The sequence below is a fragment of the Trifolium pratense genome, linkage group LG7 (assembly GCF_020283565.1).
Source record: "Trifolium pratense cultivar HEN17-A07 linkage group LG7, ARS_RC_1.1, whole genome shotgun sequence".
NCBI lineage: Eukaryota > Viridiplantae > Streptophyta > Magnoliopsida > Fabales > Fabaceae > Trifolium > Trifolium pratense.
Window position 1 is genome coordinate 53,886,245 of NC_060065.1, and position 24,126 is coordinate 53,910,370.

Sequence of the window (24,126 nt, forward strand, 5' to 3'; positions counted from 1 at the left end):
AAGCAGCTTATGGAAATAAATAATAAACCTAGCTCATCGAGAAACTGTGATGAAACATGATTAACTTAAGAAAACGAACTAAAAAACACTTGGGATGTGTAATAAATTCAAATTCAAGAAACAATTCCCATTTCATAGTAAGTTAACTTTTTATCATTTCATACTCATGATGACAACAAGAGCCTGCAGTTACATGGGCCGATAAGATAACTACGGAACTATAACACAGGTTATGAGACATAAGGTAATGAATTAAAAAGCAAGTTATTCTTCTGCCCTTGCGGATTTTTCTCCAGCCGCAATGGCCAACTTGTGAAGAATGGCGACACCATGGCATTTAATGGCCAAACTGGCGGCTTAGAATGGCAGACTTTTTGAGAGTTGATCATACATATACGAAGAGCAGAAAAGCAGTCGGACAACTACACCTAGAAGATAAATATGATCAATACTCGAGATTATGTTCAGAGTTCAGACGATACCCCTGAAATGTATTTAAAGACGTGTAAGGGAACATGATCTTTGTCAGATGCATTAAATTTAAGCATGTAGATAACGAAGTATCAAAATGTCTCACGTCAAATTTCGCAATTAAAGGATTTATCTTCTTCAAAAGGTCATTCAGAGTAGAGGTGTCCCATGGATTAATGCCATCACTTTCCAATGTAGCAGATTCTTTATAATCAGCCTGAAATTAGAAGTTACATAAGAGTTCTTAAATTGATATTTGAAAATCTCAAAATTGAACCGAGACAATGTTGAGGAAACAAGTTGCAGAGGATCATGATATGGCGAGGATCATGATACCGCAGGTCTGTTTGCAATGTTGCTATGGGTAGTATGGAATAACAGAAATGAAAAGGTATGGAACGACTCGAAAGAAGCCGGACGAAGCTTGGGAATCAAAGTTCGGCAACTATGGAGTGAATGGCTATCGGTTAAGCATGTCCAGCAACACAATCCGAACATTATGCAGCAGCAACAACAAGGGGATTTAATTAATCTCTATGTCAAAAACAAAAAAACCTTGAATATTTTGTTGTGTCAATCACAGAGGGAGTAAACAATTCAACAAAGGAGTGAAGAAAGAATGAATTTTTTCGGATGAAGAATGAGAAATGGGTGTTCAATAATGGAGTTTGGGGTTGCTTTCTTTGTTTGTTTGTCAATCAGCAGCAACAACATCGTCACTGTGTCAAACTCTTTTCAATTGCATTCATCTCATTCTTTTTACCATAGAAAAAAAAAATAAAAATTAATTGATATGCATTGACGGTGTAAAATAGTTTTACACTATCAATCAATGTCAACTATATTTTCCGCCACCTCACCCCACTCACCATACTTTCTTGATATGACATGACAAAATGATGGTTGTTTATTGGACGATCGTGTAAAACTATTTTACATTGTCGGTGCATATCAATTAAACTCAAAAAAATAACACTAAAAATATTAAATCATTCTATTTTTTATTTTAAATAAAAGAAACGGTTTTTATTTTTTATTGTTGTAAAAAAAATTATAAAAAAATGTTAAAAAAAGAATTTTTTTTTATAAAAATTATGATGTGGCAATCCACATAGGATACCACGTGTCAACGGAATCCAACGTGTCACCGCCATGTATACTTTTGTTAGTCAACCGATAGTCGACCTAACATTTGAGACTAAAACCAAAACCGAAAATGATGAAAACCAAAACTCAATAAAAGTAAGGACGAAAAACATATTTTACCTTTTTTTTTTAATCTTTATAGGTAAAACTACATTTAAGGTAGAAGATTTGAAATATTATTTTTTTTTGACGCAAGATTTGAAATATTATTAAAATTGATGATGATATACAAATTATATTTTTTTAATAGTAGTTGCGTTGAATATATTTTTATGGAGAAAACTCTAGTTATGTGAAGAATACTCTCACGTTCTTGATTTTACATCGTGGCCATATAATTTGTTCTGGGCCGAGCTTAGAAGCTCGGTACACAAGCCAACGAGCTTGTGTAGTCGGGCTGACCCTTAATCACCGGGCACACCATAAATGCTCGGGATACCAACGGCTACTTCTCCTTGGCTTCTGTAACGTCTAGACACCAGAATGATGAGCATTAACTGCTCATCATGGCTCCTTAGCCGTTTTCCGGCAACCACTTGATGGCCATTAATGCCATCAAGGGCCTTGGCCCGGCGCTGGGGGCTATATATATGTGACTCCACTTCATTCAGAAGGTACGCATTTTTTAGCCAAGAAAACCTTCACAAACACAAACTGACTTCAGCGTCGGAGTGCCTGCAGGTACACAACCCCCCTCCGCTTCAACAGGGGTCTCAACGCTCTCAACCACCGTAAACGCCGGCGGACTCGCAACTCTTCTAGTCTACACGATCATAATTCTATGATACCGTTTGACTCAATTTTTTTTAGGTATAAAAACTATTTTAAACATAAAGCTATAAGTAATTGTTATTTTATTATTACAATAGAGTTAAAAAATATGTTTGTAATATATTATAATTTTTTTTTTAAAATATAAAAAACTATTTTTTTCTTATCGGAGCTTTTAAAAATTATTGTTTGGCCTAATTTCTTACTTCTAAGAAAAAAGATGATAAAATGTTAGAGATAAAATAAACTTCTAAATCATATCTATATCTTTTTAAAAACAAACTAATCCTAAAAATTCTAAAAAGATATCCTAAAAATTCTAAACAAATCTTAAATAATAAATTCTAATTATCTTATTTTAAATATAAATCTAAATATTTAAATATAAAATCTTAGAAAAAGATTTTTTTTTTGACGCAAGAAAACGATATTATAAGAAAAAAGATATCCTAAAAGATATGTTACTAGTGTCTACTTGTTTGGAAAAGAAATCGGATCTATATATTCATATCTTTATTTATTTTTCCTTTCTAGTCCGCTTCTTCTTGTTTAGCTTCTTTTTCTCCTTATTCTTCTTCCATCACAAACCAACTAGAGACTATCTATTCACTCTCTCTTCGAGGTTCAACTTTGTTGACCCTTGATGGCTGCAGCAGCAACTTCATACAACGGACGATCATGGCAGAATACCGAAGAGGATGAGTTCGATTGGGATACTTTTAAAAGGAGACATCCCGTTAAGTTACCTTGTCAGTTACCACATGGTGCTTCTATACATGCACGCCCTGTTATGCGACTCCCTTCGCCCGACCAAAGTTTACATTTTCCTCCGGCCGCACGCCCTGTTATGCGACTCCCTTCGCCCAACCAAAGTTTACATTTTCCTCTGGCCGCACGCCCTGTTATGCGACTCCCTTTGCCCGGCCAAAGTTTACATTTTCCTCCGGCTGGCGGCCCACATGCTCCGCCCCAGATGCTACCTCGTCCGAATCCTCCTTTTGTGTCAAGCCAACATCCATCTGTTGGATATTCTAGTTTGATTAATTCACTCATGGCCCAAGGTGTAATATCATTGGCTAATCAAACTCCTACACAGGTAACTAAATCTATCCCAAGTTCAATTCTTAATTTCTTGCATATATTTCCATGTTCCTTCCATTTTTGAGATTGTGAGCCAACCAACCAATTTTGTAATTAATTAATTAATTAATTAATTAATGTCATATGTTTGTAGGATTTTGTTGGCATTGAGTTTGATCCCAATATTCTAAAGGTTCGTCACGAATCTGTAGTCAGTGCCTTATATGGTAAGTTGCCTAGACAGTGCAAAACTTGTGGCCTACGATTCAAATCACAAGATGAGCACAGAAGACACATGGATTGGCATGTGACTAAGAACCGTAACCGTATTAGTATGTCTAAAAACCATAAGCTGAAACCCTCTCGCAAGTGGTTTGTCAGTGAGACGATGTGGCTCAGCGGTGCAGAGGCATTGGGAACTGAATCAGCTCCAGCTCCAGGTTTTTTTGCCAACTGAGGAAAAGAAAGAAGACAAAGAATTGGCAGTTCCTGCTGAAGAGGACCAGAAAACATGCTCTCTATGTGGCGAGTATTTCGATCAGTTTTACAGTGATGAGACAGAGGATTGGATGTACAGAGGAGCTGTTTACCTTAATGCGCCCAATGGAATAATAACAGCCGGCATGGACAGGTCACAGTTAGGCCCCATTATTCATGCTAAATGCAGATCTGAATCTACTACATCCCCATCTCAAGATTGTGTGATGGATGGAGAAGGCAATCAAAGAAAACGTATGCAGCAAGGCACATATGATGAAGGCAATCAAAGAAAACGAATGCGATCCTTTTTTTAGTTTTAAGCCCAATTTGAATGTAATATTAGTACTAGGAATATTGTAATTGTTGTCTTAACTGAAACTATACTACCCATGTATTCACATAAGCATAAATAAAATCTGTTACATATTCTTCTATGTCATTCATCTTGCAAATGTCTTTGTCAAAATCTCTATATCTTCCTTTCAACACCTTTCATTGATGATAACCAAAAAAACCAAATTAATTAAAATCAATACCAATATTAACACAAACAAAATCAACGACCGACAGCAAAACAAAATTTGACGGCAAATGCAAATTGAAAGCGAACTTACCAAAATCATGGAGATGATTTTTGGGGATAATTGCGGCTGTTGTGATATACATATTGGTTACATGTTTTACAATATCTTTTTGTTCTTTTTTGTTGTTGTTCAACAGCCAGCTCTTTACCAACATTAATTCTTTTACCACTGCCTTTAGTCTTTGAAGATGGTGGTGGAAGAATTTCTATTTCCTCAGGAATATTGGAACCAATATACTAGTAAGTTAAATTAAAATTAACATACTTTGTATTTCACATGATCAAATTTGATGTTAGATTTTGGAAGTATATTATAAATTTGAAAGAAAAAAAAACACCTAAAAATAAGATGATTTTTAAGCTTGATATATATCTAATCTTAATTTTCATGAAAAAGAATGAAATGCCAAAAGAAAGAAATTCCACATGTGCCATGTCTTATATCACCAATCCGATTTTAATGTTTACTTATTATATTAATCCCTATATCAGTCAAAACAATTTATTTTATTTTTTTCTACAAATAGAAAATTATATTAAAAGCACTTATCATAACACAATAGGTGACTGAGATTAGGAAAAAATAAGAACAGCTGCAGGGATACCCTGTCATAGCAGTTTGAATACTTTGGCTTAACGCCTATACTCAAGCAATCAAGACAACAAAGCCGAAAAATTGCTAGAACCAATTCTAATTCTAATACTGAATATATACATTACCATTTGAACTATCATACAAAATAATGCATCACGCACGTAGATACAATGATTTGAGTAAAATTCTCAGCTCAAGTACGTATAAATAAAACACCAATATACACCTAAACCAAAAATTTCCAAAACAATTTTGAGCTCTAAAACAAATGAGCAATTAGATTAGACAATTTGAAACATCATACTCCATATGATTGTAAACAAACTATATTTCTGGCAGCTGCATCTCTACTTCCAGCCAACCTTCATAAGGCAGCATAAAAACTAAAATGATTCCGCCACTTGAAATTTTTAACCATATTTGCATGTGTGACATTATTGGGTCTATAGATGATAATAAAGATAATAATTGCATCAGTTTAGATATATCAATAGTTATAATAGTTGAAACCAATTAACATTGGAACTGTAAAAACATGTAGTTAAAATTCCAATCCCAAGAATCTGTAGTCGGTGCCTTATATGGCAAGTTTCCTAGAGACAGTGCACAACTTGTGGCCAAGAAAGATACATTGTTTTTAAGGTTCACTGGCATAATGCATTTTTAAGCCGAATTTATGTGATAATTGCTATTATCCTCATGTTTTGCTCAGAAACTCATTCAATGTCACTGAAAGATATCTTTCGATAGTATATGGTGGTGGTTTGGATGAATTTGGTTCTGCAACATTTAAGGGAAGGCTTCTTTACTGCAGAGCTGCATAATTGGATCACAATCAACATTGAACAGCCTAAATGGTCACATTATTGGGCAACGACAGTTCATGCTTTATGGGAGTTGAGAAAGAAAGCTTTGCATGATGATTATTTTGTTATGCCCGTCAAACCATGGGAAGTAATTTGCAGCAGTTCAAACTCTGCTGGACTGATTGCCACTAAAACAGCCCTCCCCTATCGCTCAAGGAGTTGCTTGTTTTTTGTGTGCTTTTTCTGTGCCGAGTCTATAAGCAAAGAGGGGGTGCCCAATACACTTGAGATGCGTCCCAAGGTCGCCAATGACCAGTACAACAACTGAAAGCCAGGGTATCTTACCCTAAAAGGCAGAGTTGGAATACTTAATTGGTTCAAATCCAATAGTAGCTAGAATCGGTGAAAGGATAGTTCACCAGACCCGCTCACGATAATGCACACATAAACCATAGCAAACACTATGCATAGAAGCTGAGAATAAATAACACATTTTTTAAGGTATAATCTACTCTTTGACGCTTTGATTAAATAGAAATTTGAGATATTTATAAGAAGTATAAATATGAAATTAAACTACTTTTTAATTGGAAATAAAATTATTATTCATCCAAAAAGGATTCTCGATCTTTCTCTTGGGCCTAATTTGTTCCATGTTGTATATGACTTAAAATTATTAAACTACTTTTTTTTTCAAGAAGAAAAAAAAAATTAATACAAATTTTTTTCTTTTCTTGTTTGGCAAGACACTTGGGCCTAATCTTTTTATATGAGCCATAAAAAGATTTCTTGATTGGAAGTTATATATAGTCCATAGTGTTGTCTAGATTAATCATTAGTTTGAGCGAAGGCTGTGCAAAAGAACACTGTATTTCTACTTGTTTTCTTCGTCTCCCATACGTATACGGTATACTCTTCGTCTCCCAGACCATACTATTCCTTTCTCCCGTGCTTTTTTTCTACCAGGTACGTACTTTATTTTATTTCTTTCTTTTCTTCTTTTCTTATTTTTTAAAGACTAATGCTAAATAATGTCGCTAAATAATGTCCGAGAAACATTTGTTAAGAATTTAAATTTATAATTTTTTTAGTATCGTGTAGTTTTTATAAGTTGTTATATGTTAGATTGAGTTATTATTTTTGTTGCGCATCTTTTATCGTTGTTTTTGTTCCTATTTTATGCGTAGATTTCTTTTAACTAATATTCTTTCTTCCCTATTTTCATGTTTTGTATTTTTATTTACCTTTAAGAATTAAAATTATAATTCAGGTAGAAGGTTTGGGGCGCGTTTGAATTAACTTATTTTTAAGTTTATGCAATTTTTATGTACTATTATAAGTTTGTCAAGGTAGTTTATGATAAAATAGCTTATAAAAATTTGAACTTATAAAATAGTATAAAACCTAATTTATATTACATAAGCTAAAAAATAAGCTAATTCAAACTGACACTTGAAATATTATTAAAAATGCTGATGATATGATGACAAATTAGGCTTTTAATTATAATTTTTTTTACGCAAAATCTAAAATCATGAAAAAAGATATTTAGACATTAAAATAGGGAAGGAAGAGAGAGAATACTTATCCAAACTTCTAAATCATATCTTTTTGTCAAAAAAAAATCATATCTAAAAAGATATCTAAAAAATTCTAAACAAATCTTAAATCATAAATTCTATACTTATCCAAGCTTGTTACTATATACTTATCTAAGTTTGTTATAAAAAATAAGGAAAGGAAGAGTGAAAACAATTAAAGATTGTGACTATAAAATAGGGAAAGAAAAGAAAGAGGGAATAAACTATCTAGATATTCCGCTAGGGGCTTATAGTTTGTTATTTTCATTGTGAGTTATTTATTGTAATTTTTCCATTCCATCATATTGCTTATAATTCATTGTTGGTTTCATCCTCAGAGGTTGCAGGTGAAAGATGATTGTGGCTAGTAAGATTACTCAATTTGTCCCAAGTAGGGTTAGAACAGAATCTTCTCATCATGTTATTTCAAAGTCATGGCAAAACACTGAAGAAGAGGAGTTTGATTGGGAAGATCTGCGTCCAACTCTATTAGACAACACTAGAAATAATAGTTTCCTGCAACCAACTATTGGTTTCTCCACAGAAAAGCCTGTTACTGTTGCAGCAAGTTCAATGTCAAGGATGTTTCCTGGTCTCAAGCCTAATATTGAGTACCGTCCACCAATCTTGGCGGCAACTTTTGAAAATGTGCATGCTCCTCGTCCTCCCTGCCTAAATCCTATTGAAAATCTGCAGGCTCCTCGTCCTCCTTGCTTAAATCCTATTAGATTTCCATTGAACAATCTTGTTATGAATCCATCTGAATCAACAAATGCTAATAGTTATCGGACCCCTTTTCAAAGACATACGCACCCTATTATGCCAGGCCAAAGAATCATCACAAACAACCCTTTACATTTTCCTCCAGCCAGCGGCCCACATGCTCCTCCGCCCCAGATGCTACCTCATCCCAATCCTTTCGTATCAAGCGAACAGCCATCTGTTGGATATTCTAATTTGATTAATTCACTCATGGCCCAAGGTGTAATCTCATTGGCTAATCAAGCTCCTACACAGGTAACTAGATCTATCCTAAGTTCAATTCTTATATATATTTCCACGTTCCTTCCATGTTTTAGTAGTATTTGATTGTTAATTTGTAATTAATTAATTAATGTTATATGTTTGTAGGATTTTGTTGGCATTGGCATTGAGTTTGATCCCAATATTCTAAAGGTTCGTCACGAATCTGTAATCAGTGCCTTATATGGTAAGTTGCCTAGACAGTGCAAAACTTGTGGCCTACGATTCAAATCACAAGATGAGCACAGCAGACACATGGATTGGCATGTGACTAAGAACCGTAACCGTATTAGTATGTCTAAAAACCTTAAGCTGAAACCCTCTCGCAAGTGGTTTGTCAGTGAGACGATGTGGCTCAGCGGTGCAGAGGCATTGGGAACTGAATCAGCTCCAGCTCCAGGTTTTTTGCCAACTGAGGAAAAGAAAGAAGACAAAGAATTCGCAGTTCCTGCTGATGAGGACCAGAAAACATGCTCTCTATGTGGAGAGCATTTCGATCAGTTTTACAGTGATGATACAGAGGATTGGATGTACAGAGGAGCTGTTTACCTTAATGCGCCCAATGGAATAATAACAGCCGGCATGGACAGGTCACAGTTAGGCCCCATTATTCATGCTAAATGCAGATCTGAATCTACTACATCCCCATCTCAAGATTTTGTGATGGATGGAGAAGGCAATCAAAGAAAACGTATGCAGCAAGGCACATATGATGAAGGCAATCAAAGAAAACGAATGCGAACAAGTTTTTCGCAAATTCATCCTTTTTAGTTTTTACCCAAAATATGTAATGATTTTGTAAAAAAAAATGTAATGATTTCCTGTACTTTACAAAATTAATGCATTTAACCTGTAAATTTACAATTACTTAATTTTTTTGTTCTAAAAAACCTTTAAAAATTGTCATTCTAATTATTTTTTCTCTATTGTTTTGTCATTCTAATTATAGTGTTAACATTTATGTAGTATGAAAATCATATATTGGACTTGTTTTATCAATTAAAAAACAAATCTCAAGTACAAGAGGTACTAAAGGATAAGAAATAAGAAACAAAAGATAAGTCCAATAATTCAAATATACAACCACTTGACAGCATCATTCTAAAAGTGCTAACCACTTAGATCAGCAAACAAACCTCTACCCTTGAATCAGTTATCAGTGCATTGAATAATTGCCACTCCCAGTTACAGCATACAATCAATTCATACCAGAAATCTACAATCAGCTACATGCTAAAATATTAGTTATTTGAAAAATCAACAAAGATGCAACACAAAACCTCCTTCAAACATAAGATATCTGGAACCACGAAATTTAAGGCATCGCTCGAAGGACACATTTGACTATGTCACTCCTTTGGAACAGACCAAACTCAAAGAAACCTTGATAACAACCTCTTTTACCAATGGTCTACTGCAGACAATAACAATTAAAGCTAGAAAATAGCTAGCAACTTGTACTAAGATAAGTTAGGATCTCTGCCCAAGCCACTATGCTGCCAGAATCCGCAAAATTAGGAAAAATTCTGCAGCTCCGCAGCCGACAGGACAAGGATATTTAGAGATACAGCTTAAATAAAGCTAAGAGGAATAATACTCATTTCAGCAACAAGAGGAAACTACTCTTCCACAAAACTTCTATATCTCCTGCATAACCATTTAGTACCTACAATACAGAAATAATTAGCTCACACAGACAGCTGGAAAATAAGCTCACACAGGCAAGCTCAAACTGGAACCTTTACCTGCAACCTGATGCACAAACAAAACACACAGAACTCACATTGGCCTAGAGATGCAAACTATATTATGATCAAGGCTATAACTTATTCTTCATCCACCATTCCCAAGCATGCTAACGGGTGAATAATCCACTTTATTAAAATGAGACTAGTACCTTGTTTGGTTCTGGGTTCTGGCCTCTGTTTTGAGTTTACTTGTAATTTTTAACAGTGTAATGAACCAGGTACATCTCTACCACATGATAATTAATTTTGTAGAGAAGGATAAAAACTTTGAATGGATTTCTAACCGGATGTTTTCACGCTATATACATTACTAATCCAACCGGGAGGTTTCTGGATGAGCCGATTCGAATGAGACAATTTAAAACACAATTTTTTTCTTCATCTTCATTTATGTTTTGTCACAACAAAAAAATTAAAACTTTCGACCTTTTCGTATCCAAGTAAGAAGTAACAATTGAATCCAAGTACCTATAAAATCAGGCGCATCAACCACCTTATAAGCTTCTTTCAATATCTGAGAAAATGCAAGACGACAATTATAAATCACTCCCTCCAGACACAAATATAAACAAAAATGCATTTTTTAGATTCATTGAATAATCCAATATTCAATGAATTAAAAAATGCATTTTTGCTTATATTTGTCTCCAGAGGGAGTATATACTAACCACAATTAAGATAAGTACTTGGAAATAAATCATTAGTTGGTTCAGTGATGATTAACGCTTGATTTGATAGGGATGATCATAATTTGATTCCTCACAACTGCGATCGGAAGAGACTGAAACTACATATTATCAGAACTGACTTCCGAACTAAATTATACAGTTTAGTTGGTCGGATAAAAAAAGGTACTTGGAGAATTCTCTATAGAAGATCCCTCTTGCCAAAGCTGTCAAAATGGGCTAGCCCGAATGGGCCGGCCCGCCAAGCCCGATTTTTTCCGGGGCTCGGGCCTTGAAAATTCTAGCCCAAAAAAATTAAAATTAAAAATAAATATAAATAATTTGTTTTGAATGATTTGAACTTAGTTTGTAATATAAATTATAAAACACTGTCCGCTACTTAAGTAGCAGATGAGTAAAATAGGGCACCAAGAACTCGTAGGTCGCGGATGAGTAAAAATAGGACGCACGAGAAACTCTTACGTAGCGGATAAATAAAAATAGGGCGCGCGAGAAACTCGTTCGTAGCGGATGAGTAAAAATATGGTGCGCGAGAAAGTCATAGGTAGCGGATGAGTAAAAATATGACGCGCGAGAAACTCGTAAGTAGAGGATGCGTAAAAATAGGGCGCGAGAAACTCGTAGGTAGTGGATGAGTAAAAATAGGGCGCGCGAGAAACTTGTAGATAACAAATGAGTAAAAATACGAAGCGCAAAAATTATTAATCCTATTTATATGGTTAAGTTTGACCACTCAAAGTAAAATAAATAAATAAATAAATAAATCGGTCCGGCCCGACAACCCGTACCAGGCCGGGTTCGGGTACTAATTTTGGTAGCCTATTTTTTATCTGGATTTTTTAGTCCGGCCCAACGAAGCCCGACCGGACCTGCCCAAAATTGGCGGAGCCGGCGGTTTTGACAGCTCTTCTTGCAATCATTCATTAATTACGGGCTTAATTAGTAAAATGGTCCCTTAAAGACATTTTTGGTTTCAGATTGGTCCCTTAAAGAAAAAAAGGTCCAAATAAGTCCCTTAAAAAAAAAAAGTCCGAATAGGTCCCTTAAAGACATATCCGTTAATCAGTTTGGTCCCTAAAAAGATGTCTAAACAAGACTAAACTGATTAACGGAGATGTCTTTAAGGGACCTATTCGGACTTTTTTTTCTTTAAGGGACCTATTTGGACCTTTTTTTCTTTAAGGGACCAATTTAAAACCAAAAATATATTTAAGGGGCCATTTTATTAATTAAGCCTTAATTATGCTACTAAAATAACTTTTTTTGGACAAATTATACGGCGTGACGCATGTGGTCATTATAAAATAACTTTAACCAAACATCTCAAAAATAAAAATTCTTATTTGTTTATCATATCTTTTTGGATCGAGTAGATGAGCTTGAGTTAGCTTTGACTAGAGACTTCAGACTTGGATTACGACTAGTTAGTGTTTTCGAGATTCATTCTCAGTTATGGTTCATCTTGATCATAAAAAAATAATAATAATTCTCATAAATAATAATCAATAGTAATTATTACTTTATACTTTATAATAGAAAGTATATATACATTATTATTCACACGAATCACAACAGTTGATTGCTTTGTCAGTTATCAAAACAGTAACAGAAGAAGAAAGACGGTGGTGAAATGGGATCATTGAAGAAGATGGATTCGGTGGAACAAGATTTGCAGGTTTCTTCAAAAGACGTTCCTATATTATACGTTAATGGTGTTCGTAGAGTTTTACCTGATGGATTAGCTCATTTCACTCTACTTGAATATCTCAGAGGTATAAAATACAAACTATAGATAACTACTTTATTTCAGATTATTTACTTTATTTCATGATATCAATTTTCAACTCATTTATATAAGTGATGTTTCAATTGACTTATTTGAGCCTATTTACTAATATAAACATGTGTTAGACTGTTTGGGAGAGTTTATGGAAAAAAAATTATAACTGTTGTCCATAAGCTGTTTTTGCCTTATTTTGCTTGTTTGGATAAACAACTTATTTTGCAGTTTATAGCATATGCGCTTATCATGATAAGTGCTCATGTACAAGCTTACATAAGCTATTTTTTTAGCAAAAGATAACATAAAGATAAATTGTTTTTTATATATGTTAGGAGTTGATTTTATAAACTATATTGGAGAACTTATGAAAATAAGCTGAAAAAATCTTATGAAAATTGTTATAAGCGCTTATCATGATAAGTGCTTATGTACAAGCCTACATAAGCTATTTTTTTTGCAAAAGATAAGATAAAGATAAATTGTTTTTATATATGCTAGGAGCTGTTTCATAAACTATATTGGAGAACTTATGAAAATAAGTTGAGAAAAACTTATGAAAATTGTCATAAGTTGTTTTCATAAGCTTTCCCAAACAGACTCACAAAACTTATGTCAGTAGATAAGTTCTAATAAGCCAATCCAAATAGGCCCTATAGGTGGTAAGAAGACATTATAGAAATGGGTTATACATAAGCAAGCGCTTATGCTATTATCGCTTATTAAGATCAATTTTTAGCTTAAGTTAAAGTTGTTTGGTTCATGAACCAATTTCAATGAGTTAATTGTTGAATTAATCGTATAACTAATTTTGAGCTGATTTGGTTGATTAGCTACCTTCATATGTACTTAATTAATTTTGGTTTGTTGATTGAAATTTTGTCCTTGGGGAAGCTTAACTGATTATAGTTTTCTATTCTCTTTGGTATAAAAGATATAGGCCTGACAGGGACTAAACTAGGCTGCGGTGAAGGTGGTTGTGGAGCTTGCACTGTTATGGTTTCTCATTATGATACAAATTTGAGGAAAACCTTGTAAGTTTTTCTTTCTCATGTTTGAAACGGTTCCTTCTTGTATGGTAACATCAGGCTTACGATTTTAGTTTGAAACCATTCTTTCAGACACTATGCTGTCAATGCTTGCTTAGCACCTCTGTATTCTGTTGAAGGGATGCATGTGATTACAGTGGAGGGACTTGGAAGCTGCAGGCTCGGATTGCACCCTATCCAGGTGATTGTTTAGAATATCTTTTACTTGTTTGGTTCTCATGTTACGAATATGTACTTTATCATCATTTATTGGCTTTGGTCATTATTGTTATTTTAAATTTAAATTTATCCATCAATACTTTGAACTTATTAGTGTAATATTCTCTCCAGGAATCTCTGGCTCGTACTCATGGTTCACAATGTGGATTTTGTACACCTGGTTTTGTCATGTCCATGTATGCGTTATTGCGGTCAAGTCAATCACCACCTAGTGAAGAACAAATTGAAGAATGCCTTGCTGGAAATTTATGCCGATGCACCGGTTACAGAGCAATAGTTGATGCATTTCGAGTCTTTGCCAAAACTAATGATATCTTATATACTGGCGTTTCTTCATCTAGCCTTCAAGAAGGCCAGTCTGTTTGCCCATCAACCGGGAAACCTTGTTCTTGTAATTTAAACAGTGTAAATGATAAATGTGCAGTCAGTGTTGATAGATATAAACCTACTTCATATAATGAAGTAGATGGGACCAACTATACAGAAAAGGAACTTATTTTTCCTCCTGAACTGTTGTTAAGGAAACCAACCTTCTTAAATTTGACTGGATTTGGTGGGCTAATGTGGTATCGACCTTTAACACTTCAGCACGTATTGGATTTAAAAGCCAAATATCCTGATGCAAAGTTGCTAGTTGGTAATACTGAGGTAGGAATTGAGATGAGACTAAAGAGAATACAATATCCAGTTTTGGTTTCTGTGATGCATGTGCCAGAACTAAATGTTTTGGATGCTACGGATGATGGCATAGAGATAGGTGCTGCAGTGAGATTATCCATTCTCTTGAATTTTTTTAGGAAGGTCGTGACGGAACGAGCTGCTCACGAAACTTCATCTTGTAAAGCCTTTATTGAGCAACTGAAATGGTTCGCTGGATCACAGATAAGAAATGTTTCATCAATTGGGGGAAATATATGTACTGCCAGCCCAATATCAGACTTGAATCCTCTCTGGATGGCAGCTAGAGCAAAGTTTCGAATTATTGACTCAAAAGGAAACATCAAGACTGTACTGGCAGAAAATTTCTTCCTGGGTTATCGCAAGGTGGATTTGGCATACGATGAAATTCTGCTGTCCGTATTCTTGCCATGGAATAGAACCTTTGAGTTCGTGAGAGAATTTAAACAGTCCCATAGGAGGGATGATGATATTGCAATTGTAAATGCAGGTATTCGCGTTCATCTTCAGGAAAATAGTGAAAATTGGGTTGTTGCTGATGCATCAATTTTTTATGGTGGGGTGGCTCCATATTCACTTCCTGCAATAAAAACTAAGGAATTTCTCATTGGAAAGATTTGGAACCAAGATCTGTTGCAAAATGCATTGAAAATTCTGCAAAAGGATATAATACTTAAGGAAGATGCTCCTGGTGGAATGGTAGAGTTCCGGAAATCTTTGACTCTGAGTTTCTTTTTTAAATTTTTTCTATGGGTGTCTCATCAAATGGATGGCATCAAAGAGAGTATACCATTATCCCATCTATCTGCAGTGCACTCAGTCCACCGGCCACCAGTTACAGGATCTCAGGACTATGAAATTATGAAGCACGGAACATCTGTCGGTTCTCCTGAGGTTCATCAATCTTCAAGACTTCAGGTTTGTTGAGCTGATAATGTAAAATCACATCGCAAATTTAAGAATTATGCATTCATTCATAAATTTGTTAGTGTTATACTCACTCAAGCATGCTTGCATCTTTTTATACTGCTTCTTTTGTTTAACTTTCAAAAATGTGACATAATGAAGGATTAAATCGTTATACTTTTCTTTATTGTGGAATTTCTAACTGTAAAAAAGTCAGATGTTAAACATGAGATGCATCCTAAAGAAACCTGTATAGTCTATTGTTCCCACAAATTACATGTAAAGTGTGACCTCAATGTTGGCTATCTCTACTTTTTCCCAATAATATTCCTGCATCAAGATATTACTGACTTTGATGCCTTTGAGGGTCATTCAATAAGAGACATACATTTTTTTTACAAGAATGCTTCGATACAAAATTCCTTTTCTATATATGTTCTAATTAGAAATATGAATATTATTTTAGTACAAGCTTAAAGGCCGTGTTATATAGACACATGATAATCAAGAAAGGGAAACAAAATATCCTAATAATTATAGGCTATCCTAAGATGTGTATAGAATAAGCAAAGAGTGAAACACTATCCTAAAATAGTGTTACTTACATGTTTACAACATACCCTCTCAAGCTGGTGAATGGATGTTCAACATTCCTGGGTGGCAAGATGCTGATAAATCGCCCTGTGCAAAAGCCCTTAATTCAGAAGGAACACATGATATTAATACCTATTACCAACCCACTATCAAAATTCTCCATATCTAATGAGTCTTTCATATTGTTGTATACTCCCTCATCCCTAATTATAAGACCCCTTTTCACTTTTTCTTCATCCCTTTATATAAGTCCCTTTTTAAAATTTCATATGTACTAACGATTTCTTTACAAAAATGCCCCTATTTAATTTATCATTGGAAAATGATATCATTGATTGCAGGGGTAACTATGTAAAAGTAACATGATTTTTTGTCTAATTTATTACTCCAACTACTTTTCTTAATAATACCCGTGAAGTTGGTTGGAGGGTCTTATAATAAGGGACGGAGTATATTAATTGCTTGCATCCTTTGTTACCTACTCTCTCTCTCTCTCTCTCTGCGATGTTTTCAATTGTTATTCTTTATCTTTCTGTTATTTTTGGTTACATGGTCTCTTTAGAAAATTATGTCTGTTTCGATTTAGTAGAATGCTGGCTACATGATTCTTACAACTTACATCCAGGTTACAGGAGAAGCATTATATGCTGATGACACACCAATGCCTCCAAATGGCTTGCATGCTGCCTTAGTTTTGAGTAGAAAACCCCATGCCCGAATACTTTCAATTGATGATTCAGTGGCCAGGTCTTCACCTGGATTTGCGGGTTTGTTTCTAGCCAAAGATGTACCGGGTGATAATATGATTGGAGCAGTTGTTGCTGACGAGGAGCTTTTTGCCGTAGAATATATCACTTGCGTTGGTCAGGTATCTAGCTTACTGAATATTCTCTCACTTGTGATATGTTTGTTATAATTTTGAGCTTAAAGGGAACGGAATTCTACTGCTTCCTTTGTGTGGCACTTGCAGTTTGTGCCCAAGTTCTAAACTGATGGTGTCATGGTATGAAATGAAGATTTGCAAAGGCACTTGCAAAAGAAAAACAAAAAATATGATATGCATGCATTAGATTTCAATATATATTCATGCATGAATTAGACTTGTCATGCATACTACAGCTCCTGAGGAGACTTGTATTATTTTTGTAGACAACACTTTATGATCTTAGAGTTTTAATTCAGCATTATGTCAAGAACACTAGTATGTATCTACTTCTACTTAATCAAGACTCATGTCTCTTCATGCATTGACTTCAATCACCACACACACACACTCTTTACTGTTCTGTCTTTGTTCCCTGCAAGCCTTACCTGCAATAAAGTGTTGGTTATGAATTCTCATGGAATATCTAGTCCTGCATTAGCCTTTTGCCATTATTAATTGATGGTTTTCGGTTTTATATGTGTTTTCCAGGTAATAGGAGTTGTTGTGGCTGATACTCATGAAAATGCAAAGATAGCAGCACGAAAAGTTCACGTTGAATATGAAGAGCTCCCAGCTATCTTGTCAATACAGGACGCTATCAATGCTAGAAGTTTTCATCCCAACACAGAAAAGCATATGAGTAAAGGTGATGTTGATCACTGTTTTCAGTCAGGCAAGTGTGACAGAATAATTGAAGGGGAAGTTCAGATAGGAGGTCAGGAACACTTTTATCTGGAGCCAAATAGCAGTGTGATATGGACATTGGATGGTGGAAATGAAGTTCATATGATATCATCTACTCAAGTAAGTTACACAATTTTGTAGTGAACGCCTAAAATTTATAATTTATGTATCTTTTGGAAACTGAAGTTTTCTGAAATATTTTGCTAGTTTCATTGTATTTGATTGCATTATGGAAATAACTTCTGGCTTGACAAAAATAACTGCATTGTGGAAATATCATTGTGTTACTGCAGGCCCCTCAGAAGCACCAGAAATATGTTTCTCATGTTCTTGGTCTCCCCATGTCAAAGGTAGTTTGCAAAACAAAGCGAATTGGTGGTGGATTTGGGGGAAAGGAGACAAGATCAGCTTTTATTGCTGCTGCAGTTTCAGTTCCATCGTATCTATTAAATCGACCAGTGAAAATCACACTGGATCGAGATGTAGACATGATGATAACTGGGCAACGCCATAGTTTTTTAGGAAAGTATAAGGTATTGCTTAATTTTACATAGATAGATTTAATTCATGTTTTCCATCCCTAATTTCTTACTTCCTAATATTCCTGCCCATCGTTTGAGACTTTGAGTTCAGTATCAGCATTGTTTTCTTCATTTTTTATGTGGTTGAGTTGTTAATTAGAGGTATTATTTGATACAGGTTGGATTTACAAATGAAGGGAAGGTGCTTGCACTGGATCTTGAAATTTATAACAATGCTGGAAATTCACTGGATTTGTCACTTGCTATCCTTGAACGTGCTATGTTTCATTCAGATAATGTGTATGAAATACCAAATGTGAGGATAATGGGAAATGTTTGCTTCACTAATTTCCCCAGCAACACTGCTTTTCGTGGATTTGGTGGCCCTCAAGGCATGCTTATTACCGAAAACTGGATTCAGAGGATTGCTGTAGAACTCAATATGAGTCCAGAAGTGATAAGGGTAATATACAATTTTGGTTTATTGTCACACAAAAGTTATGCATATGAATGTTTACTGTCATCCTACTTGATGTTAGATTCTCCTATCAAGCTTCCTAAATGGAGTTTCTTTTTAGGAAATTAATTTTCAAGGTGAAGGGTCCCTTTTGCATTATGGCCAAATACTTGAGCACTGCCCTCTATCCCAGCTATGGAACGAACTGAAGTTATCTTGTGACTTTGTAAAGACACGTGAAGAAGTTGACCAGTTCAATGCTGACAACCGCTGGAAAAAGCGTGGCATTGCTATGGTTCCTACTAAGTTTGGTATATCCTTTACAACGAAGTTTATGAACCAGGTAAATTCTGAATTCTATCGCGTTATTTAATTAAAAAATGTGATTTCAACTGAAATAATAGGGAATTCAGGGATGATTAGAATGAAGCTTGTCAAGTTTGTTTTGTATGTTGTGGTAACAAATTTCTGGCATAATATTGGATAGCTGTTGCAAGGGGTTGGTTCAGAGGTTATTTATCTGCTATATAGATGTCTCTTAATTTGGTTTTAATTTTTAAACTTTTGTGTGTTCAATTGTATACAGTTGGTGATCAAGCTTTCTCAGAAAAAGTGTTTCATGTAAACTCTTGAGCACTGTACCTTTTAATTAGGTTAAAACATTACCATTTAGTGAAGGGCTCAAGTTTATTATTCCTTTAATCACCAATATACTTTATTATGCCTCTCTTGATGCTAAGAAAGTGGATAAGGAGAAACTTAAGAATTATGATGAGTAGGGAAAATTGTAATTGGAAGCATAAAATAACATAAATAAGGGTTGTGTGTGGATTATATATCACTTCAAATTTTAGAATATAACATACGGAGGTTGAGTACATCATCTTAAGGGTAAGGGTTATGTAAGCTAAATTAATTGCATATTACTAAGCTCTCTAAATAGCAATCCCATGATGCTAGTAATGTGAATAAAGGCAATAAGATCTACATTTAAACATCATAGAATGGAAAGCAAAAAATAACCTGTAAACGAAAAAAAATGGAAAGAGCTTGATTGGTTAAATGCCACATACTGTTATCTATTTAATGTTGTATAAAAAATTCATTTCAGTAATAAAAAAAAATCATTTCAATGATTGGCCATTGTTCTACATTACTTAGTAATTGTGCTTGATATTTTTGTGGTGCTTTTCATTCAATATTTTCTTTCTATTTCATATTCCTATTTTTTTAGTTATAAAATAATTGCATTATTAGAATAGAGATAATGCTTGCATATTTTCTCAACAACTGTAGGCAGGTGCTCTGGTTAATGTCTATACGGATGGAACTGTCTTAGTTACCCATGGAGGTGTGGAGATGGGACAAGGATTACATACAAAAGTTGCTCAGATTGCTGCATCAGCTTTCAATATCCCCCTTAGTTCTGTCTTTATATCAGATACAAGTACTGATAAGGTACTAAGTTACTCTTTTGAAAGATATCATGAATTTGTCGTGTGAAAATTATGTGCCTATGGCTCTCTTCATAATCATTCGGAAACTTTGATAGGACTTAATTTATTTAGTACCAGTTTGGGTTGGCTAATTATCAGGGTATTTGGACTTATCTACCGACATAAGTGCACTTGTAAGGGTGTTTGGGTAAGCATGTGAAAAGTGCTTATGACTATCCCATAAGCTACTTGTACCATATTTTTGTAATCTCTCACCAATAGCTTACCCAATGTTCTGTGCGGAGCTTATAAATCACATATGTACAGCACACTTAGCTGACCTGCATTTGAATCCTTTCTTCCCTTTTTCACTAGAATTTTCATTTCACAATTTAAAAAATCCCCCATACCCCAAAGGCGCTACTTCCTATATTCCAAAAATTTCCAACAAATCCACGCCAACCCCCCCTCCAATTTCCTGTAAGGGTCAATGCACACGTTTCTTTCTACAATTACATCTCGTAGTTTCTATACTTTGTTGGCTCATATTGGTTTTCACAAACTGTATAAGACAAATTTCAATTAAGGATCTTCGTTCTATCCTAATGCTGTGAAATAATTTTATTAAATCAAATTTTTATTTATACCATGTGATATTGACGTACAGTGGTTAGAAAATAAATAAAGTGACATACATATATGATGTATCATTAATCTTCGTTTAATCATTTCATTTCTATATACTTGTATTTTAGATCATATCAGGTAAATGACAATAATATATTACTTCCTTCTCTCCTTCGGGGCTATTGTTCTGATGCTAAATTGCTATCATGGTTGCTGCAAAATAGGTTCCTAATTCTTCTCCAACAGCAGCTTCTGCAAGTTCTGATATGTATGGAGCAGCGGTTTTAGATGCATGTGAGCAAATAATGGCACGCATGGAACCTATTGCTTCTCGACATAACTTCAACTCATTTACTGAGGTATTCTTGTATTTGCAGTTTGCCTCTCAGTCTGTATGAAGTGATCCACTTAGCATAAATGACTATAAAAGTATATTAGTTCGTTGTAGTACTTATAGAAGTTACTCTTTTTTATATATAAATTTTATACACATGCTAAAGAGTTGGGAAGTTGAGAGGAGATTAAGAAAACATCGAGACTATTCGAATTTCTCAGGGGAGAAAAATATTGTAATAGATATTATAAATTTTCGTATGAATATCTTTTATTTCAAGAAGAATAGCAAAATAGAAGCAATTACGGTGTCAGTAGTTCACGAATTGGGTACTAAATTACATGTACTATAATCAGAATCCTATTGATAGGATTTGGACTCTCTAAATTCAATTTAAGGATGAAAGTGAGGCATTACAGCCATGTACATATATAACAAACTATGATGTTTTTAAAATTTTAGCCATTGATTTTTCAGTTAATGTCTAATTCGGCACTTTGCCTCTAAAGTGGGGTATCCCTACTGAAGATATATGTTTGTTTGCAAACAATTCTTCTAATTACAGATAGCTTTTATGATTGTCTCTGCTGTTGCAAAGTGCCTTGTGGTTGAAAACTAACATGTTATGTTATGCTTTTGTTGTTTTCAGCTAGTTATTGCATGCTATATGGAGCGAATAGACCTTTCGGCCCATGGATTTTATATTACACCTGATATTGGTTTTGATTGGACCACGGGTAAAGGAAAACCTTTTAGGTATTTCACTTACGGGGCTGCATTTGCTGAGGTTGAAATTGATACCTTGACTGGAGATTTTCACACTAGAGCGGCAAACATATTTTTGGATCTTGGTTATTCTCTGAATCCAGCGATAGATGTTGGCCAGGTGCTTTTCTTTTATACTAATTGCACATTTTTCTTTTTATTGTTGTGTGAATAAGAAAGGAATTTTATGGAGAAACGAGAGAACATGAATCAAAATGAGGAATATTGAAAGAAAATAACACAAGTCAGTTTAATTATATTTTATAATAGTGAATAAACTTTAGCTTTCGTCAATAATTTTTATATTTGTCTTCATCCTTTTTAAACAAATTTCTTGTGTTGACTTTATAGTTGATTGCAAGACTATATTTGATCAGGATAACATAATGTTTGTTTGTATAAAATTAGCTTCACTTTGTGAAAAATAAATAAATTCAAAAGCTGGATTCTTGGTTATATGAACTTTTTTGGTAAAAGATGAAAGATGTTTTCTTGGTTGTAGAATATTCAAAACTCTCGAAATTTCATTTGAATTACAACTTCGTACTTTTATTTTTCCTCCCTATTTTTTGGAAATCCTTTTTCAATATATTTTTGTATGATATATTCATGTTTAATTTATCGATATTTATGTTCACAGATCGAAGGAGCTTTTGTTCAAGGTTTGGGCTGGGTTGCTTTAGAAGAACTTAAATGGGGAGATGGAGCACATAAATGGATCCCCTCTGGGTGGCTTAACACTTGTGGACCTGGAGCTTATAAAATTCCTTCTATAAATGATGTTCCCTTGAAATTTAATGTCTCACTTTTGAAGGTATGATCCTGAACCCTGAACACATTTCAATTCTTTTATTGAGCTGTGTCGCTCGATGACACAGTGGAGTCATAGGTGTAATCCAAGGCCTATAGTACTATTGGAGTCACATTTTGGTTATTTGGCTATCCATGATACACGCCAAACTTGAAGATAGCTACATATTAACTTGCTTTTGTGTGTGATCTAACTTGCAGGGTCATCCAAATGTAAAGGCAATCCATTCATCTAAAGCAGTTGGCGAGCCTCCGTTTTTCCTAGCATCAGCTGCATTCTTTGCCATCAAGGATGCCATCAGAGCTGCACGAGTTGAAATGGGGTGCACCGACTGGTTTCCTCTTGATAGCCCAGCTACCCCAGAGAGAATTAGGATGACTTGTTTAGACGAAATTACATCATCGCTTGTTAACTCAGATTTCCGCCCCAAACTTAGTGTTTGATACAATATTTATTCATTTGTTAAGTTTCTTGGCAATCAACGTGTCGAATCTACGAGAGCATCACATGTACCATATTGATAGAAAATAAGTTATATAGGGGTGTGAGAGCACGAATAATGGACTAAATTCTAGTGTCCAAATTCTCACACCTTGATATGATGTGGCAACTGCAGCACCTGCACCAAAGCATTGGAATGTACACTTTCATCTGGTAATAATATTTGCTTGCTTTCTATATACTTAATTTCCTTAACCATTGGTCTTACCATTAGAAATGCATTTTTATACTAAACTGTTGCATAATGGATTTATAATGTGTGAATATGAACCTTAATTAAGACTCAGTGGCGTCTCCGAGTTTTAGGAGGCTCTGTGCAAAATATAAAAGTGGCCCCTTAATAAAAAAAATTAAAAAAATTATCGATTTAAATTGCATATAATATAAAAAAAACATTCTTGTAAACATATAAATTATCAATATTAAATCTTACATTAAATTAAATGGAACAAGAAATACAAAATAATTATCTTTGAATATAACGTCAAAAAGGAACATCATAATCTAAGATTAAATTTTATGCAAAGATTAAAATGGACTAGAACTATATTTAGAGTATAGATAACTAATATATTGATACTCATGATATTTATGAACATTAACAATATATAAATATTATTTTATGGCCTAAAAATTAATCTATTAATATACATCTGATATTTTATAGGTATAAATAATATATAAGTAATACTATTGGACCTCAAAATTTTGAGTTGAGGCCCTCAAAATTTTGAGGCCCTATGCCGTCACACACCTCGCACATGCATGCGAGCCTCCTCTGTTAAGACTTGCTTGATTAGATTACCATTATCTATTTTCAATTTAAACTTAGGTGCACAAATATTATTTTACAGTCATGAAAGAAAGAAA

The 24,126-nt window shown here is 34.3% G+C and overlaps 3 protein-coding genes across 3 annotated transcripts; all 3 read left to right on the forward strand.

Annotated features, from left to right (window-relative positions):
- Positions 1-3,031: 3,031 nt before the first annotated feature.
- On the forward strand, positions 3,032-4,772 carry LOC123896644 (polyadenylation and cleavage factor homolog 4-like). The gene is made up of 4 exons (XM_045947011.1): positions 3,032-3,484; positions 3,623-3,695; positions 3,850-4,227; positions 4,669-4,772. The coding sequence occupies exons 1-4, from the start codon at positions 3,032-3,034 to the stop codon at positions 4,770-4,772; spliced, it is 1,008 nt and encodes a 335-aa protein (XP_045802967.1).
- A 2,892-nt stretch (positions 4,773-7,664) lies between these two features.
- LOC123898856 (polyadenylation and cleavage factor homolog 5-like) lies at positions 7,665-9,435 on the forward strand. Its single transcript, XM_045949880.1, has 2 exons — positions 7,665-8,529; positions 8,644-9,435. The coding sequence occupies exons 1-2, from the start codon at positions 7,867-7,869 to the stop codon at positions 9,304-9,306; spliced, it is 1,326 nt and encodes a 441-aa protein (XP_045805836.1). The 5' UTR covers positions 7,665-7,866; the 3' UTR covers positions 9,307-9,435.
- A 2,893-nt stretch (positions 9,436-12,328) lies between these two features.
- On the forward strand, positions 12,329-23,435 carry LOC123899973 (xanthine dehydrogenase 1-like). Its single transcript, XM_045951249.1, has 14 exons — positions 12,329-12,741; positions 13,684-13,783; positions 13,871-13,979; positions 14,129-15,613; positions 16,821-17,063; positions 17,610-17,924; positions 18,098-18,337; positions 18,504-18,788; positions 18,904-19,125; positions 20,079-20,240; positions 21,070-21,204; positions 21,829-22,065; positions 22,585-22,758; positions 22,956-23,435. The coding sequence occupies exons 1-14, from the start codon at positions 12,600-12,602 to the stop codon at positions 23,196-23,198; spliced, it is 4,092 nt and encodes a 1,363-aa protein (XP_045807205.1). The 5' UTR covers positions 12,329-12,599; the 3' UTR covers positions 23,199-23,435.
- Positions 23,436-24,126: the final 691 nt, after the last annotated feature.

What these genes read in the sequence shown, in the direction of transcription:
- LOC123898856 (XM_045949880.1), top strand. Translation starts at nt 7,867, where the DNA reads ATGATTGTGGCTAGTAAGATTACTCAATTTGTCCCAAGTAGGGTTAGA. An exon ending in CTAATCAAGCTCCTACACAG is followed by an intron (nt 8,530 to 8,643) that starts GTAACTAGATCT and finishes ATATGTTTGTAG; the next exon opens with GATTTTGTTGGCATTGGCAT.
- LOC123899973 (XM_045951249.1), top strand. Translation starts at nt 12,600, where the DNA reads ATGGGATCATTGAAGAAGATGGATTCGGTGGAACAAGATTTGCAGGTT. An exon ending in GTTTTTTAGGAAAGTATAAG is followed by an intron (nt 18,338 to 18,503) that starts GTATTGCTTAAT and finishes TATTTGATACAG; the next exon opens with GTTGGATTTACAAATGAAGG. An exon ending in CAGATACAAGTACTGATAAG is followed by an intron (nt 20,241 to 21,069) that starts GTACTAAGTTAC and finishes GCTGCAAAATAG; the next exon opens with GTTCCTAATTCTTCTCCAAC.
- LOC123896644 (XM_045947011.1), top strand. Translation starts at nt 3,032, where the DNA reads ATGGCTGCAGCAGCAACTTCATACAACGGACGATCATGGCAGAATACC. An exon ending in TGTAGTCAGTGCCTTATATG is followed by an intron (nt 3,696 to 3,849) that starts GTAAGTTGCCTA and finishes GTGGTTTGTCAG; the next exon opens with TGAGACGATGTGGCTCAGCG. An exon ending in GCAAGGCACATATGATGAAG is followed by an intron (nt 4,228 to 4,668) that starts GCAATCAAAGAA and finishes GTTGTTCAACAG; the next exon opens with CCAGCTCTTTACCAACATTA.